Genomic DNA, 21,685 nt, shown 5'->3' with positions numbered 1-21,685 from the left:
CAGTGAGATTTTTGAAGACATTCCTGCTTCATTTGGAGTTCCAAGTTTCATTTTGTTTCCTCAAACCAATGACAGGATCTAGATTTACCTGCTTCCAAATCAAGGAAATCTTTTTTTCTTTTTTTTTTTTTTTTTCATTTCAAATCCTCTCATAGCCATGACACATGACTGATTTCAAAACTGCTTTCACCACTCTCCAGTGCTTTTAGCATTTTGTTAGACTTGCACTGAGTGGTTGCTCAATGTATCCAGACTCACAAACACATATAACTTAATTACAAGATGTCTCCCTTAGAATTGTCACATTGCATGTCATGTCAGAGTTGCTTAAAAGTTCTTTCGTCCGTCTATCCTTCACAGAATCTTTCCAGAATTCAGTGTTATTTTCCTGGATTTCGGTTGAGCTACTCTCATAATTCAGTTGTGTTCTTCTCCAGTCTTCAGCTTTGCATTACTTCCAGCAATAGAGGGCTTCCTCATTCAGGTAGTAAACAGAGTTCTGTCATAAGAATATAATGTTGGATACTCTATAGAATATTCCTATATATATTTATATACATAAAGAAAGCATGCAGTAGGCAGTGGTTTTTCCAGTAGACTATTCACTTTCATCATCACTGACTTTTCAACTCTAATGCCTTGCAGACCTACTGGATACGAGGCATGTCAATAAAATTCTCTGTACTGAGCAAATCCCCTCTGAAGAAAGCTGGAGCCTGCTACTGATGATATACTTCCCAAATACCATGCTGTAAACAAAATAGATTTTAATTTCTCAGCAATCCGCCTGACAAATACAACACGATCTACCACCTTAAAGTTGGTCGATTCACAAGCTGCACTATAACAGGGTATTTAGCACTAGTTGCTCATCATTATGTTTTGCCAAAATTAACCACCAAAGTATTGGAAAGGCATTTCTATACTCAACATTCCCCACAGGAAATATTCTATTTATATATTCAATTGAAAAATATCAGCCATCTTCTCCTTAAAATAAGCTTCTACCCTGCTTGAGACCTGATTTTTGCTAGCCACCTTCTTACCTAGCGTGCACTTTGGATCACTTACAGGTAATTGCTTTTGTCTGTACCCTTTTCTGAAATCCTGTCATAATTGGGAAGAAAAAGTATCATATTGAGGCAGGTCACCTTGTATCACTTATTTGTATTTCTACTACCAGTCTATATTAGCGAACATTGAAAAGAACACATACTTTCAATCATTCAGAAATTCTTTAATGTATGCTGCTGATTTCAGACAACTATGATCTTACTCAGAGGAACAGAGAAGAACAGCAAGCGGACAGTAAATCTGCAGGCATTTTTAACATGGCTTTTCTATTACACACAACCAGTTGCTCCTATATTAACAATGATCTGCCTCGTTCTTCATACTGGTAGTAAAGTTCATAAAGTAGAGAACTCCACATAAATTAACTTTTATCCTTCATTACAATTGCCAGAATGCTTAAAACTTCTTTTGAAAGGCAGCTCTGAGTTTCAGAAAATATTTGTTGTGCCTCATCTGCACCAGACTGTTTTGTCACTTTTCAGTTGACCTATTTACATTTTGGTTCAGCAGAAACGCAACTGGTTTGCAAATTTGTTTACCCCAACAACTGTGTAAGTTATGGTCATATCAGAAGAAGGCCTATTTAGACTAGTACCATGTCAGCAAGACTTAATAATGAACACCTGCAACAAACTGCAACCAAAAATTAGATATGATACACAAAGTCATGGAAAAAAAATGAAGTAGAGTCTGTTGTGTGTCTTATTCTGCAGTTCCCTCCATGCTACCTTGCTTGTCTTAGATAACTGCTTTTACAGAGCTGCCTCACTGTCTCTTCAGTCATGTTGAGAGATGGCTTTAGGCACACAACCAAAATAAAAAGCAAATGGAAATGCCATTCACGGTTGTTAGTTTCTTTGAAGACACAAGCCAGCTGTTAAAGCAGCATATGCTTTCTGAGGAGCTGACATCCATATCCTTGGCATGCATTTCTCTTCTGTTACGACCAATAGAAGAACGGACGTGTGAGAAATAGCTTACCTCAGCTGTCATCTAACTATACTTATGAAAACAAATAATTACACTAGGTAAAGGACATAAGATCTCATACTCCAGTAACTAAGTTAGCTTCCAGGAACTCAGTATGCAGGCCGTGGAAAAATCATACTACAGATTAATTACATTTCTATCTTCTTCAATTTCCTTTACACTAACCTAACACCAGTCATTTTTTTGAAGTACTGAGAAATGATTCAAGTTCAGAACCACATTTAGCAATCGAGCTGAGAACCTTCTTGTTAATTACTTAACAAAAAACACATCATGTGTTATACATTACTTCTGTATTTTCCTGTAAGTGTGCTCAATGAAAAAGAAAAGCTCAATGACAGATGAAGCTGCAAATGCACTTTGATGCAACAATGAAATATTATTTTACCTTTCATTTCATGTTACCCTTCCACGTAATTCCAAGTAATTCTTAAACTTTATCAGTACAAACTTTCAGTGGCACAAAAGCTCTCTACCATTTTTTAGACCAACAGTTCCCTATATTTAGCTGATGACACAAACAGAAGTGATATAAACAACTAAACCAACACTGACCTTTATTACAAGTTCGACCTTCTTGACCACAGTTGTCTAAAATTATTGTTTACTTTACTGGATAATACATTCTAGTCTGTACCTTTCCATGCAGCCAAACTCTAAGACTCCCACTTCATTAGGAACTTCATGATTATAGTGACAATAATACATTCTCTGGATCATTAAAAACTAGCCAGTTGTACAAATATTTGCAATATTCTCACATGGCAACTTGAACAATTAAAATAATATCTACGTGACAGTTCATCGATATATTAAGAACAAAACAAACATCAAAAACAAGAAAATTGACACCTTTCTAATACTGGTGCTACTGCATGTTCACCATCTATAAATGGAGCCACTGACATTTGTACACATCTAGACTTTCAAGCACATGGTGGCCACAAATGAATACAGGTATTGTTGCCCTGAATATGAGCAGACATGTAAAAAACCAAAGATAACAGCAAACATCTCTAGCCATAGTCCAATATGCTAAACTATGCTATACCAGGATGCAAGTAAAAATGGTGTATATATCATTTTCGGTAACAGCCTGCAAATATAGCAAGCATGGAAATATTGTACCAAATGGGAAGTAAGTTAGTAACACCTATCAACGTTTCACTGCTACATATGAGGATTGGTCACTGTAGGTTACTGCCATCAATGGTGTTATCACACAGGTTTAGAAACTGAAGGTAGTAAAGTCATTCACTCTGCAACTACTTCTGTTGTAATGAGACATTTTTTAAAATGCCACATAAAATACACACAGAAAATGCTATTTTTTATTCTTAATCACTGACGTGTTTTTTAAACCACCATAAAACCTGGTAGCATTAAGTTTTAACAGCCAACAATTTAATTATAGTTAAACTGAACTACAGATTTTAAATTCATAATTGTAACAATCTAATTACTGAATGTGTATTAATATAAAGACCGCTTTACAAATTTAAACATAAATGTAAGTTTTAAATGCCTTTAAATTGCACTACTAGGTTTAGGCTTCTGAGGACCATATTATTGATTTATATTTATCATCTTTATGTACCATTATCCTTCCTGAGTTACGAAGTTTTAAAGCCATGTTACCGATGCCAGTAAGGTTAATAGCAATCTTGCTTAAAATAGACTACATGTTGTTTTCTATTAATATAACTTGGACAACAGCACTTTTCTGTAGATCCTGGAATTTCACATGCTCTAACCTTGTGCTGTAAGTTGAAGACAATTAGAACAGGAAAGAAAGAAACCTCAAATTGTGCACTTACTTATTCAAAGTGAGGTCAAGGATGAATTTGGAACCAAAGGCCTCGATCTGGAAACTTGCCTGGGCCAGATGTACAGCCTGTAAACATGAATACACAGCAATACTATAGAGCTTTGCAAAACATTGTAAGTTGTCAGAAAGAATAATTGAGCTTTACATTCAATAAGTATTTGTGACTAACGTTGTTAAAAAACAAAGTAATGGAAACCACGCTCATTTTCTCCCAACCAACCAGATTCAAATAAATATCTATATTTTGTCATAGCCCAATGACTATGTAACCAAAGTAATGCAGTATACTGTTCTTTTAATTATGTTTATTGCATTCATTCACCTTAAAAGGCCCAAAATAATTAAAGCATTTTGATAAAATCCTTCTTATAAGAAAATCAGGGCAAAGCTCCTATTACACATTATCAAGGACTTATTTCAAAATAATCCATTCACAATTAAAGGCTTTATATCTGGCATCATAACCAAACCAATACATAGAAGACTGACAAACAAAATGACGTTAGGCAGTCTCACATAGGCAGCTAACTTTAAATATATACAATTTCTCACATATAGACTGTATACTTCAACAGATTTTTTTCTATGCTTTGATGTCAGCCACAACAGATGTTCAAAACACCTTCAGCTGTTTTCTAGAAAAAGAAAAGATGGACCAAGAATTCCTTTTTGCGATGACTGTGTTGCAGCAGGTTGAAAGAGATCAGATCTGAACTTCACTGATAATACTCTAATCAAAACACGCTAACTTATACACTAATAAGATACAAAACAAGTAACTACATAAAGTTAGAATACTGTGCCCTCTACTTATAAGACCAAAACATATGGCTTTTAATTAAACACTACAATAAATATTCAGATACGTCACAAAACAAAAGGTTCTAGCTGTTTATTGCATAGCTTAGATAATCTGAAGGTTACCTTTAACAACCCGCAAGAACTGCAACTCTGGTTTACCTTTGGAATTTTTTCCATGAACAATAATTTCTTTCCATTCCTCTTCCATTCTTGCACTACATGGAGTACCACTGATTTTCATCTTCTTTTTACTCAGCAAACATATTCATGTTTCATAAAACTCTTCAACATCACTTTAAAATTCTGTTTCCAAAAGTTGCTACAGCATCTAAATTCAGCTCTGGTGCTTCCGCTGTTATTTATCACTCTTTGCCCCCCAGAATAACTATTTACCTTTCAACTAAGAAACTTTACAAAGCTTCTTCAAAAACAAACCCACACAAAATGTATAGTTATAGAACAAAATGTTCAGTATTAAACAGCCCTCATCCAAAGCCTTTTTTTTTTCCTTTATTAAAAGAATATAAGAACTCTAAACAATAAATTTAGAAGTAATATTGCTAGGTGATTGATATCTCTAATACTACGAGAACCAGTATCACACACTGATCTTTTGGTTCATTTCTTGTTTGTTTTTTGTTATTTTGTAAATGAAAGGATTGTCTCAGCAGTCCTGCAATTTGCTGAAATAACACTGGACTGGCAAGGTGAGCTTGCAGATGCTCTGAATTACCAGGTTGAAAGTTTGAATACAAACAGAAGCAGGAGACTTGATGGAGAGAATCTGTTTCAAGGATTAAATTTATGCAAAAAGAAAAGCGATCCCAAACACTACCTTTAAATTACGTTGAACAGAAAAGTAATATCAAAAGTGACTACTTATTTCTTCCAGGGTTAGCTTAGAAATAAATAACTTTTCAGTTTGGTCCTGGTGCAGCATTTCTTTCACCTCCCCTAAAAGACTAAGCATAACTTAAAATATCTGTTCTTTTCAAAACACTGTTTAGGACACCAGCAGTATCAAGACTAAATCATATCTAAGAGAGAGACAGCAACTACTTAGTTTTCTACAAAGTACTTTTCTGGTTTTAACATTGCTATGATTTGACTGCCAATTATAAGACAAATAATCAAAACTCCTGAATATATTTACATTCAAAAAGTCAAGCAATATTTCAAGCTACTTAAGTGATTGAGGAAATGCTTAAGTAGGGAGGATGATGTATCAACTCAATAATAAAACATTTCAAAAATGCTTGTTGGTAATTATGGAAATCAGTGAAAATTCCGAAGACATCACAGGTACCAAAAGCATAATATGCATGTATTAAAGAAACTATATAAACTAAAGATTGGGAATTCCATTAAGTTCTATTAAATCCAAACAGCAAATTCTGGTTCCTAGAGGGCCCTGACTCAGCAATTGCTGGAGGATGGAAAGCATTCCAGGCAACAGCATCCCATGACTGTTATACCATATAGCCCTCCTGAGACATCTCCTGACTGCTCTTCAGGACAGCAGAATTGGTAGAATCCAGTCTGACCTGCTATAGCTTTATTTTGTCCACCCAAGCCCATTTGGTGACATGTGTAACATTCTTTATTGAAATTTCTAACCTACCATTTCTGCAAGTTATTTAAAGTGATTGTATTCTCAGTTGAAAGTATTACCAGAAAAAATAAGTTCATTCAGTAATATTAGACATAATATTAGTGCTATTTCTGAAAGCAATTACTTCTGTATACCTATTACTGTGCTTCATTACAATACACGTAAGCCCATACACATAAGCAATTACTGTAAAGCAGCTGACAAGGTAATTCAGCACCCTGCAGTAGGGCATGTTCTCCAGCAAACTCAGCTCTAACCATTGGTTATAAAAAGAACACCAGATTTTAAGTCACTGCTGTTCAGCAAAAGCACCGCTTTGAATTCAGGTGAACATAATACTCCACTGCTGCAGTGAAATACAGACCTCGTTCATCCAGTTTAATAATGTATAACCATGTATGAAAGCTAAGGGCCTGAAATCAGATAAAGGTAATGAAACTGTTTCATCCTGAAACTGACATTTTTCCTATAACCGGTTAGCACACAGAAAAGCGCCAGTGAGTTGTCACCAGTGTTTTAGCCATTACAATTGCTGTGATGATGTCCCATCATGATGGGACAAAGTATTTCAGAAAATTATCTGCAATGAGGTGTATACAAGAATCATTTCATGGTATTCTCTTATCAGCCAGTCTGTAACGCAGTGCCTAAAGTATCATCTGAAAATTGGAGCTCTTTTCATTTGCACATTATACATTGTCCTGTGTACCACTAATGCACATTCTTTACTTACGTACACAGGAAATCAAGTACCTTCGTACATGTTTATTACTGTAAAATCTCTGCAGAGGTGCCTGCTCTGATAGGTGTAGGCTACTTCAACTGCAAAGCAGCAAAATTCAGGGCAATTTTTCTGCAGCAGACTTGCTGATCAAACATACAGGAATGAGCTGAAGAATGGTGGGAGTCTTTAAATATTTTCCTCTTCTCCAACCTGAATTAAAAAACAAAACAACTATAAAAAACATTCACTGCTCTAAATGGTCAGATTACTCATGTTGTCACTGTGAAAAGAGATTCTTCATATTAGGAATATCCCAAGAGTGCCATAGCTTTTTGTGCAATGCAGCATCTCTGTTTTACTTCCACATCAGAAATCTATACATGTTATTCCAGTTTCTTTCATATCAATCACTAGCTTACTAAAAGTTTAAAGATATGCAAGGACTAGAAGTTTGTAACCGGAGTCTTAAGTTCCACTGCTTCATGTCACATCTCAAAAGCTCATTTTTGTCAGGATGCTTGAGTAGCATTTGTCTGTCGTTCCCATCTAACAGATTTTCAGGAATTACATAACTATCACCACAAGAAGTGACACCTTCCCAGTAAAACTACTCCAAATGCAAAACTACTAACTCCTGTCACAAGTCTTTAAACAAGCGTAACAGCATTATTTAACTGACTCATACTACCTATAGGCCTTCTGCTATATTTATAATGATGTCCATGTGATAAGCTTTTTATTTGCATATAGCTCTACTGACTGAAATAAGGGCCAAAAGTTCTCTCATTATAGTAGGTGAGCAGAGGGCTTCACACCCTACTCTGGAATCAGAAACCTAGATCAGGCTTAGATAGATTTTATTGAATCAAAACATTTCTTGAATTATACCTTCCTTCTGATAAGTACCAGTAAGCCACCAGTCTCTCACAGCATGATGACACTCAGCTACCCATACGTAGTGCTGCCACTCTAATGACTGCTGTTTTGACTGCCTCATAGTTGCAATACCTTGTCTCATTACCAGTAATGACATGATCCAGGAAACTGTCACTTTCAGCCTCAGACTGGTTCAATAGGTCCTGACAAACTTGCATATCATGTTCTTTCTGCTCCTGTGAGAGAATGCGCAGGACCCACCCGGTGCAAACTTTGTGATATTCCAATGTTTAGCAGACTTCAATTAATGTCAATGGGTGCAATTTTTTTCCACGTGGAGATTCAATGACACACCTTTGCTTCACACGCACTTCTGTATCAGACACCATTTTGTCAGATTGCCCCTCTGTTGCCATCTGTCACATGGCAACAAAGTGTAGCAGAACTTTTGCAGGAAGGTTCATCCTCTACTGCTGTACCATCAACATCCACCTGAGTCACAGGCCAACACAGTAAAATAGAAGGCATTACTTTTGGAGCAGCCCTCATACTTGAGAAGTTTGGATAAGGCAGATGTCCTACCCTCAGAAGATAGGAATACCAGTTTTAACCCTACTGTCAGTAACTACTGAAGATGCAGAGTGCAAGTAAGCCCTTTGTATTAATATAAACTCAATACAGAATAAAAAGAACGCACATGTCATCATCCATTTGCAGGTACCATAAACTGAACCTGCAGCATTGAAAATTCTAACAAAAATGCAACTGTCAGCTGAAAGACTGATAGAGACTCCCTGACAGTTCTATTAAACTCACATGTAAGCTACATAAAGTTCATTTCTTAATTTGATTATTTAAATGGGGACTGTAATGTTTTCATTACAAGAAGATTTAAAGCAAAGACTTATCATAAGACAGGCAAAGGGAATATAGTAATTAAGGCATATGACTTCTCTCTGTATTTCAGTAAGACCTCACACAATGCCATCTCTTCAGAAGTTATTAACCATATATATTCCTCCGAGTTTTACAAAACAGGTCTGTTTTTTCCTCAATACCACCTCCTTTGCTATGGCTGTGATAAAGTTGCTTTCCTTTCATCTTGAGGTTGCCTCTTCCAAGTTGGACGTGCTACAGATCAAGAAAGAAACCAAGTCTCAGAAACTGACTCATTGGTATCCCAGCCTTTCTAACAGGGTAACAGCAGAAAACACAGCAGTAAGCCTTTATTTAAATTACTAACAGCTAAGCTGAACAGAAGCAACCACAGAAATCCCAGGAAAAATGGCACAAGATTAATAGATTTTTGGGGGGATAGAATGGTCTTCACCGTTTTACATATTTTATATTACTATTACATATTTTTTCAGTCATTAGTGTCTTAATATCCCTTTTCCAAAATTATACTAAGAACTCAGAATGATGAAGACATAAAATACGTTGCTTCTTTATGACTTATGATTTAATTCAAGCCATTTTCCACTCAAAATTTGTTGTTTGCCATGAACTGTGATCTCAAAACCACAGGTTTTCCCTCTGATGGCCATCACAAGGATTTGCTCCTAGCATTCCATGCCAAGTTGTGGCCCTTGCAGTCTTCCCCGTGTCCTTACAATTTGTATATGCTGTCTGTGCAAATGTATCAAAGCGATTATCTGCTTCAAACAAGAGCCTATTGAAAGGCTACTTCCACCTGCAGAAGTTGGAAAGAAACACTGCAGAACAGAGATGACTCACAGCTTTTCAGCAAGTTTCAGGTTTCTCCCAAGCTTCTTTAGTGTGTCTTTATAAACAAAGGTACTCATTTTTTAGTATTTCACACTAAAAATAATCTCAGAAGAAAAGTCAGCCTTAATTTAAGGAAACAGAAGTGTACAGACTTGAGAGTCTTCAAGCATCGAGTAGTCAAAATATTCTGTTAGTGCCGAAAAAGAAAGTACTTCACACACTGCAACTCTGCCCACCTTGGAAGTGACCATTTCACAAAGTCAGAACTACACTGAACATTCATTTCTGCTCACAGCAAGAAAACATTCTTGGAACAACAAGAATGAACAAGAGAGATTCTACCAACACTTTAGATCACACATGCCCTCTTCTCAAGGCATTTCCCCAAATTCAAAAGTAGAAGGAGATAAAGATCAGAGCTAAGAAAGCAACTTACTTAAATTTTGGATTCTTCAGTCAACTATTCTATTAGCCAGCTCTTCATTTCTACATGACTGAAGACGACTCTAAATTTCATTTTCTCTAAAAATCTCTTCATAAAATTTTATTTCAAGTCATTTTACGTAACTGTATTTCTCTAGCTTAACCTCGTTTTTCACACACATGCATAACTTCTACTACTCTCCCCTCCTTAGGAGTGATTCAGCATTTCTGAAGCATTCAAGCTTAACCCCACAGACTATCCTAACAGCTTATATTCTGGCCACTACAGCAAAGTTCAACACAAAGGAGTCTAACTGAGCAATATAAATAGGGAGTACATCCTCATCATATACCTATAAATCATCAGTCTTAATATACCACGTAATATATAAGAAAATTTAGGTTAAAGGACATAAGGTCCTAAAAACAATGGAGGGGAAGATACACATACAGGAAAAAAAAATAAAATAAAATGACCCATACTAGCATCTTAATTCCACTTCTGCCCAATGTATCAAAGGACAAGTTTTTCTTTTTTGTACATGCAAACAATTAATACAGATTTTTTTCTTCACCCAACTGCAAAGGTATTTTTATTAGCTGTATAGGAGGTAGTAAAACCTAACAATCAGGATTTATTACAGCATTTTTTTTAATTTAGGAAAGGATAAAAGCAAGCACTAAGAGGTTCATTCCTTTTTCCTCCCAAAACAAAATGCTCATCTGCATCTTCTACAGTCCAACTGCTTAGTGATGTTCTAATTGTTTGTGGGTTGTTACACTGCAGGAATACTTTTTCTTCATTGATTACAGTGAATGATAAACAGCACAAAATAACCAAATACTGATTATTGTGTTATTGGTGAAACAGCTGGAGGAGCAAATAAGAAAAAAAATCTCACTCAATGAAACATGAAAGAATCAAACTGGGTGAAGGAAGGAAAAGTTGCAGGAGAAAGGGAAGCCCGATGTTGTTCTTAAAAGAAATAAGATAATAATAACAACAATAACACAAGCAATTCAGACAAGGAATACAACCAACCAAGATTCAGTTAAAAGGAACAAAGTAAAATAAGTATCATGCCAGAAGAATGAAGTCAACATAATTCCAGCCTCCGTGAAAACCCAAACCTAAAAACCTTTCTGTGGGAATAATGCAGTGTTAGCAGTGCCTCGGCTTAAAATGGACACTGAGTGGAAAGATCCATTTTACACAGTACTCAGCACCATGCATACCCCAAGAAATCAATACCAATTCTGTCAGCACTGATTTCTGCAGAGCTTTACCCCAGAAGGTAGGGAGAGAGAAGGTGGAGCATAGAAAGGATAGGCAACGACAGCAATGTTCTTGTGAGAATGCTGGTTAAGTAAAGAGAATGGCACACTCTCACCTCTGTGTGTTTCATGAAAACATCACACACAAACATGGGAGAAGCAATATTCCCAAAGACAGGTCTCCAACCAATAGCATACTCCTTTCCTCCATATTCCTCTCAAAAGAAGGGACAAAGTCCACAGTGTGTAAGTTTACTGAAAAGAGTGATCTCACTCCAAGGGCAGCTCCTCAGGTGTCAGGGGATAAGTCTCTACATCTTCCCCAAAGAAAGGAAATACTGCATGACAATGCTTGTGAAGAGAAAACAGAATTTGAAAAGATCTATAAATTTATCAAAATCTCTAAAGTTTGCACAGAGAACTTTCATTCTGCATGAGCACTGAGGGGGTAAGGAGGGAAGGTTGATCTTTGTAGTATACCACTGACATGGCTTATTCTTTCCTAAATAACGTCTGAGACATTTTTAAACAGTGTAAATAAAAACCTCACATGCTTCAAGAAGGTTGTGGTGCAACTTCTGAAGACAGTATTATTTTAAGTAGTTTCATTTTCCAACACAGGGACAATTTTTCTGTGCCATCCAATGTATTGGTGCATTTAGACTCATCTGAACACGCATAACGTATCCAAATTCAATAAGCAAGAAAGTAACCTTTCTTCTCATGAAAATATCAAAACCATACAACTATTTCTAAGATTACACAGTAACTCCATATTAATTTCACATCTGAAACGTTACAGAATGAACAAAACCAAAACACATACTAATTCATATTCCAAAATTCCAAAAGTGTAATTCAACAGGTGAGGACTATACTACAGCTAAGCCTATATACACTAATACGTATTACTGTTTTTTCCTACCATGGCAACCTCTTCCTACTCAAACACTCTTTGTCTTCAGTTTATAAATTATTGGAAAAAAATGTGTGTTTTTTAAATTTAAATTTATAAAAGTAAAATGGAATAATTTTAGGGGGTGCCACCAAAGTAATACAGTTTACATGAGGTTTACCCCTACATCAAGTTATTAAAAAAAAAAATTAAAGAAAATTATCCAGTCTCAAGCAATTTCAAAAACGTTTCTATCCATACAAAATACAAGACTAGATTAGATCACACACACACACACACCAACTCCATGATCTTACATTGGTTTCCACTGGTCATACACTAGCAGGAAACCACTACTGCATTTACTGGGTGGAGCATGATACACTCAGTGTCAAGTAAGTCACATCTTAAGTTTAGATTTCTAAAAAAAGTCTCCATACAACATTCCTCTATTGTAGAACAATTTTGGAAGAAGCATTTTGCTGATGATGCTATGAAGTCAAGCTACCAAAATCTGCACTGGTCAGACAAACCAATTTTGACTAATTACCATTCATTTTATCAACTACCGAATCACCTTAAAATATTTTTTAATTAAGACACAGGAAATAATGTTCTTGTTTAATAACATTTTATATTAATTCCTAAAAACAACATTAAGCCTTGAAGATCTACAAAATAAAATACACAACCACAGTTCTGCATTACCTATTCTTTAATTTTTATTTTTAAATTCCATAGAGAAGCCTCTTTTTACCCTACCTTATTGTGTTCCTGCTGGTGCCTTGCCCTAGTATCCAGGACATGATAAGGGGTTTCAGAATCCTTGTTGATGTAATAAATGAGTCTTGAAGGCAGCGTGATTTCTTTCTGGATTGCATTGCTGTGGCTGTTATTTTCACTGTTGTTACTTTTATTCAGTCGAAATGCATTTTCTTCATCTGCCAGTACCCCTTCAGTTCTGCCTGCCGTTTCATTCCAGTGCAGGTCTGAGGAAAAAAGATACACCAGCCATAAATTAGATGGCAGAATATGTTTATTTCCATTTAAAAGTGACACACCAGCAGCGACAAACTCGCAGATTTCTAATATTTAATCAGTTACTCAAGAAAACAAGAAGAAATTATTAATTGAGCTAGATCTGATTCATTTTCACAAATGATGTTTGAAATAACATTATTTACTTAAATGCACATATGTACATTTTTACATACAGTCACGGATAATAAATATTTTAACACCTTTCAGCCACCAAGAGGAAAAGAAGTCTTACTGGATACAGTTATGCTCTACAACCTCCCATGTCAGCAATGGTCTCTTCCACATCAAGAGGTATACGTGCACATTAAAAATACATACGCTTCCACAAAAAGATCGAGAATACTTGCACAGCCAGCCTACATAATGGGAAGTTCTCTACATCTTTTAACTTCGACAGGAGCCCTAAGCTAGCGGCACCTTTTCAGATGGAACGCCGTATCCTTGCGCATTAAAATCCAGTCAGCCAACGTACAGCGTAAAGTCGGCGGTGAGGCGATTGGCAGAGCGGCTGTATGCGGTATTCTACACCAGCTCCGTCGCTCGGAAGCAAGTAAGGGCACCAGCAGCCACGCAGCCCCGGCGCACAAGTTAGCTCCCGCTCAGCCGCGCGCAGAACCACCTCTGCCTTTTTGTCGCATACCTCAGCGGCGCTTCTCCGCACACCGCCCTCCGTAAAGCACCGCAGCACCGCCTCAGCAGAGCGCAGCCAGGGAAGCCTCGCGTTTTTCCCGTTTCGCGAGCGAGCAAAGGGAAGCTTACCCGAGCGCAGCGTTACGCGCGGGGCAGCGGGCACGTACACGTACACGAGGCTGGGAAGGGCGCAGGAAGAGCTCGCTCGGTGGCGACGCGTCGCGCCGGGGTTCATCGCCCGAGAGGGAGGCGAGGGGGTCGGGAAGGGGCGCGGGGAGCGGCGGACACCTCGCCCGCGGACCGGCCGTACCCACCGTCTGCCGCCGCAGCCCGGCAGCGGGCGGAGCCGTGGAGCAGCAGGAGCGGCGCGACGAGGAGCGGCAGGAGCGCGGGGCGGCGGGGCCGGCGCGGGGACGTGCTGCCGGGCGGCTTCATGGCTCATAGCGCCCCGAGGCGGCGAGCGGGGGCGGCCGGCCGGCGGGGGGCAGCGCGGGGCCCTCACCCCCCACGGGCCGCGCCCGCGGGGCCGGGAAGGGCTGCGGGGGCCGAGCAGGCGGCTCCGCACCGCGGCACCCGCCCGTCCGCCTCCTCGCGCCGCCGTGACTGGAGTCCGCTGCCTCAGCGCGAGGGCGGGCGGGAGCGGCGCGCGCGCGCGCCTTCTGCTTTACTCCCCCCCGAACCGCACAACCCCGCGGCGGGCGCAGGCGCGGCCGGGCGGTCGCCGTCCGCCGCGCTGCCACCGCCCCGGCGCGCGCTCACAGCCCTTACGGCGCGGGGCCCGCACCCGCCCGGCACGCGCGGGGCGAGCCGTTACGCGCGGCCGTCAGCGCCTCGCCCGTGGCGGCCGCGCGGAGGATGGCGCCGTGGCACCTGAGAGCGGGCCGCGCCTTCCCTTCGTGAGGCCGGCAGCCCTCGGCCTCCAGTGGAACGCGCCTGGGTGATCCAACACGAGGAGAAGCGTCGCGGTGATAAAAAAATAACTTCAGCCAGGTAGAAGAGTAACCTGCTTCTTTGTAGCCTTTCCACAGCACTGGAAATCTCAGGAGACCGACCTTACGGCCGCGTCTCCTCAGAAACCAGGCTGGATGCTGAGCTCCCAGCACGCGTTTTGCCTGCAGACTTGGAATATCCAGGAACAGATGCGCTTTATTTGGGTTCAGGCCTCCTAGCTGAGGAAAAAGGGCGATTCTCCTTTTTGCCTGGGTCCCCCTTTTTCTTATTCATCCTCTGCTGAGTGCCAGTACCACAGATTTCCAAAATTACAGAATTTTTCTCTGCTCCATCTAACGCTCTTCAGAGGCCAACCTGAATTAACACAGACTTTGTATCACCAAACTCATTACCATAGCTAATTTAGAAGATACAAGAAACTTTACAGATCATTACCATGCAGACTGTTTACGTATCAGTAATGGTACTGCTGTAACTTTTTTTTTTTTTTAAATCACAATCATTCTGATCTGCACATGCAGGTAAGACAGTGCTACACATGGAAGTTCAAAATTAAGCACATAACGGCAGCCAGGAGAGAGCAACAGAATGGCGCAGTGTGGGGGAAAAAATAAACAAATGAAAATGGAGAAAATGCCTTAGGATTGCTGTTGTGTGGAACTAGGGAGAACCTCTACCAGTTTTCTATACAAACTGATATTCCTTGATATGTGTTTTCCCAGACACTTTCCATACAATCCAGCTGTTCCTCAGCTTCAGATGTCACCAGAACCTCTCAAGCAGCACACAGTCTCCCAGTCACTGACTGCCACACTGCTCAAGCTGTGTTTTATGAAGCTGATAACAAGTTTCAGGTGGCCATGCAGTTGGGAGAGCAGAGTCAGTTCCATGTGAAATACCCACTAAGAATGACAGCTGCCTTTTATTTTTAAAAAATCAGCTTTCATCTTTGAAAGACTGAAATAATCCCAAATGGATTGTACCGTGAATGTCTGAAAGCAAGATACCAGAAAAAAAAGGATTATCATAGTAACATCTGCATCCAATAGAAGGAACTGAAAACTATGAGTCAGAGGCATGCAGAAAAGCACTGACAGCCAGTGCTTCAATATTTGGCTATGGAGAAAACGTGTATTATGCAGGGCAGATACATATTTTCAATCTAGGTGCTAAACAAAGCTTGCATCATGGCTCCAGACCATTTCCCAGAGCTTTTAAATTCATCACTTGCTTATCAGCATGGGGGTCAGTGAACACATGGACTGAAAATGCAGTGCTGCGATTCAAATTGAAAAGACTTGAGATGCAGAACTGCTGATAGCAGTCTTCTCTATTCATGCTCGACAGCCAGTCAGGAAATGGAAGCCTAGGCTCCATGGTAAAGACACAACCTGTCTACACAATCAAATCTTTTTTGTGATATCACCTGAAAATACAACGTCAGTGTATTACTTGACTTGGAAAAAGCTATATAGAATAGCCTTTTTAAGAAACTTTCTCCTTACCCAAGGCATAAATAATATTGGTCTTGCTGACCAATGGAAGTACATCTCACTGGAAAAGTTCTGGATTTCAACAGCAGCAAAAAATATGTTCAAATACCTAACAATTTCAAAAATCAAGGTAAGCCCTGTAATAACAGAGCAGGTGAGGTATTCCAGTATCATAGAATCACCAAGGTTGGAAAAGACCTAGAAGATCATCCAGTCTAACCGTTCACCTATTACCACTAAACCATGTCCCTCAACACCACATCCAGCATGTTGCTCACAGAGTCAAATTGGTTACTGATTTTAAAGAAAGGAATATTTTTCTTGCAGACAGAATGTGAAGGAGACAAGTTCATGAGGTACAAATGTTTACTGCTTGATGAAGCAGTCATCTCTTTGCAAGAATGGCATAAAATCTCTATCAAGTTCACAACAGCAATGATCATTGCAGAATCAAGTATCAGAATGGAACATTGAATATTCAACTTAACTAGGAGTTTCCAAGCACAGAACTAACCCAGGTTACCTTTGTAATAACCAGGGCACCACCTGGATAGCTCAAGACTAGTCTTGGGTGACCAAAGGGCATGTACCACAGCAACCAGGCAGCAGAGCAGAAGCATCCATTGCTGAGCTCTGCTGACAAGTGAGCGCAGTAGTCAAGCATGGTTACAACTTACTGATACTACTGCAGTATTAGTAGGCTCAGCCACAGGCCAAGGTCCTGCTGTGCCCTGTGTTGCACAGACATTTTCTTTTGATTTGCAGTAGCACATAAGTCTGCCAGTGCTGTAAATAACACAAATCTAAGAGTCTTGGGCAGGAGGAGGATATCAAGCACACAGGGACACTGAGGAACAGTAGAACTTCATTAGCTGGTGCAGAGCTAATCTGCACAACCTCTAATGTGCACTCCAAAGAAGGCGGTAGCCTGTTTCTCAGCAGGGGAATAAAAGCTAAAACAAAGCTGCACTGAAACTTCACGCAACTCATATTTAATTACTTTCATAAAATATACTACAGCACATATAAAAATATCAGATATAATATGAATAATTTATACTTAGAAGAAACCTGGGAATTATAATGAACAATGCAATGCATTAGTATAACCTTTTTAAAATAATGCATCACGCACTAATCCTCAATATTCAGCTATTCTCAAATAACTCCTCAGTCATCAGTGTGAAGGAAAATATTTCCATCAGAAAAGCTGTTTTGGTTTTTTCCCCCTCTTTACATAAAAGATGTCCATGTCTCGCTGTGCATCCCTCCATCACAGCAGCAACCCAGCATTCTGATTTTACTGTATGTAATGAAACTAAGTGAAACACTTCAGCAACCGAGAAAAACAGCATATACATTGCACTAATGCAACAAACAAAGAAGAGATTCAGGAAACGCTTTTTGCTCTAGATTCTTCTAAAGCATCACTTTCTAAACTATAGATCTAGCAGCACAGCATTTCCACTGCACTTCACTTTGCAGTTTTTATTTCAACCTCGTACTCTAACGGATGAACATTCTCCTCTTATTCAGTAGTTTAGAGTTCTAAGTGCAGCTTTCCCCTCCAGTTTCTACTCAGCACAGCACTACCTTATTATTATAGAGTATAGAAAAAATGCAATTTTTTTTCTATTAGAATTACCACTCATTTACCACGCTTTGCTTGTTTGGTGTTACTGCTAGCTATTCTTCTCCACAACAGTACTACACAAATGAACACTTATGAGCACCATCTGTTCCAGCACCACAGGTTAGAACATCCATGGTAATCAGGATATAGTTTTCATCTCCTCCCTTCAACACTGTGAAATATTAATGGTAAATTGGAGTAAGATGATAAAACAAAATGTATGTTAGCAATATATGGCAAGGGAGACAACACAGCTGTGCCACTAATATCAAACAAGTCCAAGGTTTTATTAATTACAGTTCAATTTGTATCCAGGTAAAACCTAGCATCAGTAAGATACCTCTGATTGCAGGAAAGATTTATTTTGAATAAACTAATCTGAACTCATTTCAGACTGAACTCACTTGTGAGCATGCATTCATAACCAAAGGATTTCACAAGCTGTTTCTTAGGATTCCTTAGCAATATTGAAACTTCGGCATGAAGTGATTGCATACTGCAAGTGACTGCAGTGAGGTATTTTTGCCACTGGTGCAAGCATTTTAGTTCTAAAGGCTGCACTATTTAGAAGCAGAAACATGCTGGTCAGTGAGGCCATCTAGAACACATTTATCATGTATTTCAATACAGATATACTTAGCAAGTAAAATATAAGCTGCCAGCAGAAAAAGTGCTGCTCTTTTAATAAGCAAGCACTTCTAGCCGTGGCTGTGACATCAGGCCTGGGCCTTGCTAATTCTTTTCACTTGTGTGTTATCATGCAAAAACAGTGTCAAGAAAGAAAAAATGGGGCAGGGAAAGTTTCACTTAAATATTTTTAAGCAAGTGTACGTTAAAGTATAAGTACACGCAGTCCATGTGCATATCCTAAGGACTTGCCACAGATGATCAAATATTTACAAGCGTAGGTTCTGGAAAAAACAGATTGCAGCTACTTCAGTGTGACTTTGCAAAGGGAAGGTATCAGCACTCTTTTCTTGACCCATTTGCACATGCCAAAAAAGGACTGCTAGGGTCCTGAGTTACTCAGTCGAGCCCACACTGACTATTCCATTATGCAATTCCTTTCATACATTGTGTTTAAAAGTAACTAGAGGTTTTGGCCTTCCAATACCACTGGAAAGCTGCTCCAGAAGCTCAGTGTTTGAATCACTATGTAAATCCTCCTACTTCCCGTCTAATTTTATTCATGCCTAGCAGAAACCTATTTGTTCTTGTGCCAGCACTAGCATTAACAGCTTATTCCCCCTGCTGGTTGAAATGTCCACGATGTCAATGCTTATAGCAAGAAGAAATGGGTAAAAATATGAAACTGCAGATGAAAACAGTAAGAATGTTATCTTCAGCACAGAGATGGCCAGAATTGCGAGGGCCACATTATCTTGAGAGGCGGAAGGCATATGGCCATGCCAGCGTAATCCTTGATTGAACTACTAAACCTCACCAAGAAAAGGAACATGGTAGCTACAGCTACTAGTAGTAGGAAGCTGGTTCTCTGGACACAGGCACACATTTAAAAAAGTACTATAGTTTTGGTGTTTGTTTGTTTTTTTAAATGTTCCCCCAAAATTCTGAAAGAACCCTACTCTTTCTCCAGCATTTGCAGGTGCTGCTCAAGTAACAAATCTTTACAGCCCAATTTTCTGCGTGCATCCAGCAGAGCCCTGTGCTGATGTTGCTGCCATCACTGCTGTAATCCTATGTTATAAAAGGTAGGTAAAAATGCTGAATAGCAGCAGTGTTAGTCAGGAGAGGAACACCTCAATGTTTCCATAAAATGCAGCTCTATGAAATAGGAGAAAAATAGAAACTGCTACATCCAATCATGCATTCTGCCTTTTCTCCATAGATAAACTTGGACCAGTTTCCCTGTTCCTTTCCTAATTAGGCATAGGGATGAATCATCAGATATGAAACGTACTATCCTGAAAGATTCCTATTTGAGGACATATATAGGATTTGGCACTGACTCCTCATGAGACCCTAAATAAGTATCTAAGCATCTTATGATGAGTTTATAAGAAAAACTAGTGTAAAGTGATACCAAAATATTGCACTAGAGGTTTAGGATGCCCCCTACATTTGAGTTTCTATAGGGTATTTTTTTTTAATTATATAAATAACTGTGTTGAATATGGTGTAAGCAGAGATATATATATCTCTGTGTGTGTGAATAACATGCCAGATTGGTATATTACCATCTTTCTCCTAGCCTTCCTGCCCCAGCATTCTAAGCTCAATTTCTTAAAAGTTTGATATACAATTATATAACACCATCTTTTGGCTTTCCCCCACTAACTGGTCCAGAACCATGGGTTTCCAAATTTTGAAAAGGTCTCTCAGATTTGCTGATTCTCAGCACTGACCTACCAAAGTCACTGTCTCGTAATATCAACATGGCAGATTTGTAACATCACAACAAAATTATTCAGTGATCCAAGTGAGCATTTTTTTTTTTTTAAATAATTTCTGCAGTTAATTCCTTCAGCAGATTCCTGCTTCCTAAGAAAGCTACAAGAGATCTTTCAATTTCCCCAAAGATAAAAAAAATAATCTAAAGCCACCAATATTTACTGGTTTACTAGACTCAAGCTGTCAACATGGTAATGCAGTGAATTTTCTAGGCGATTACTACTTCTATTCTGTCAGTTTGGTACACAGGAAAATGAGACCCCAGTCTTTCCTAACGTAGAACTTGTATCTCCAACTTTCTGCTGTTTTCTTGACCAAGATCTCAGTCACAAACCTCTAAAACATACACAAAATAAAACAAGCTCCCACAACTACGATAGCGGATACTCCACACTCACCCTCACAAGAGCCCCATACAATGTAGATTGGTACATCAAGAACCAACGCTTGAAGATATGAAATTATGCTCTTTATCCCACAGCTTCCATTCTTCCTTTCACCCACATGAACTTACACTTAGTCACCCTTCAAAGACCTTATTATTTCTTTATATGCATATGCTCCCCATGATTACCTGGGGTTGCTTATCCCACTGGTTAACCATAAAGTTTAAACACGCATAATTATGGGTTGTTATTATGGAAATGTAGCACGTTTTGAAGACTTAGTGGAAGTTAAAATAGCATTATTGTAACCTGCATGCAGCATCTTCACAGCATACATGATAGAAGAAATGCTAGTTCTCCTATAGCATATCCCTTCTCCCCCCACTCCCCACTGGGGAAATCCATCCTTTTTTTTCCCCCCCCCTCTATGATTACTAATAAAACTACTACTTACAGAGAATTCATGAATTTGCTTTTCTCTAAAATTCTATCTACATCTTATGGCTAACAAATGTTCCAAATTTAACCATCTTCCAGCTTCTCCTGCATTATCTTGCTGCAGAAAATATTTGCTTATTGTAAGCAATTCCAGAAAATTAGCTGAAAGGAACCAATTTGCTGATAATCAAAAGCAATGCAATTATCAAGTTAGTGAGCAAGAACCAAAATCAAAAGGAATCATAATTCTGAATAAATTGGGATTCAGACCAAACCCTCTTTTCACAACAAAGGCATGCCTGAAACTTGCATTGTATGGCTGCAAAAAATCAAGAGCTTTTTTACAGAAACTGAATTACTCTTAGTTTTTATTTCTGTTCCTACACGCTGATGCTGCATATTGAGCTTGAAGTGCAAAAGGACTTCTTAAATAGATACATTCCAAATGGTAGAGATTAAAGCATAAAACAGTAGG

General features: G+C 38.9%; 2 protein-coding genes and 1 long non-coding RNA gene across 17 annotated transcripts in view; 2 read left to right on the top strand and 1 right to left on the bottom strand.

Moving 5' to 3' along the window:
* LOC149917280 (uncharacterized) overlaps positions 1-3,414 on the top strand; it is a 33,323-nt gene extending 29,909 nt beyond the window's left edge. For 2 of the 3 annotated variants that reach the window (XR_016468347.1, XR_016468346.1), the window contains one exon: positions 361-3,414. This is a non-coding gene — a long non-coding RNA (uncharacterized LOC149917280). The remainder of the gene's footprint in view (positions 1-360) is intronic. The other variant, XR_016468348.1, reaches the window with a different exon arrangement.
* Positions 1-14,499, bottom strand: part of ADAM23 (ADAM metallopeptidase domain 23) — a 64,974-nt gene extending 50,475 nt beyond the window's left edge. For 3 of the 11 annotated variants that reach the window (XM_090144170.1, XM_090144169.1, XM_031601270.2), the window contains exons 1-3: positions 14,212-14,494; positions 12,989-13,215; positions 3,882-3,958 (exon numbers count right to left, since the gene is read on the bottom strand). In XM_090144170.1, coding sequence (XP_090000296.1) covers positions 3,882-3,958; positions 12,989-13,215; positions 14,212-14,332 — 425 coding nt within the window. In that variant the 5' untranslated portion in view covers positions 14,333-14,494. Of the gene's footprint in view, positions 1-3,881; positions 3,959-12,988; positions 13,216-14,026; positions 14,153-14,211 lie in introns of those variants that run through there. The other 8 variants (XM_090144167.1, XM_090144174.1, XM_090144173.1 and 5 more) reach the window with 5 other exon arrangements.
* Positions 14,500-14,718: 219 nt separating this feature from the next.
* CMKLR2 (chemerin chemokine-like receptor 2) overlaps positions 14,719-21,685 on the top strand; it is a 59,438-nt gene continuing 52,471 nt past the window's right edge. For 2 of the 3 annotated variants that reach the window (XR_016468341.1, XM_090144180.1), the window contains exons 1-2: positions 14,719-14,887; positions 19,572-19,686. The gene's annotated coding sequence lies outside the window, so the exon portion shown is untranslated. Of the gene's footprint in view, positions 14,888-15,195; positions 16,472-19,571; positions 19,687-21,685 lie in introns of those variants that run through there. The other variant, XM_090144181.1, reaches the window with a different exon arrangement.

This window comes from Phasianus colchicus, chromosome 7 (assembly GCF_987193195.1).
Source record: "Phasianus colchicus chromosome 7, bPhaCol1.hap1.1, whole genome shotgun sequence".
In the NCBI taxonomy this organism is placed as follows: domain Eukaryota; kingdom Metazoa; phylum Chordata; class Aves; order Galliformes; family Phasianidae; genus Phasianus; species Phasianus colchicus.
This window is presented reverse-complemented; position numbering and strand designations above follow the sequence as displayed.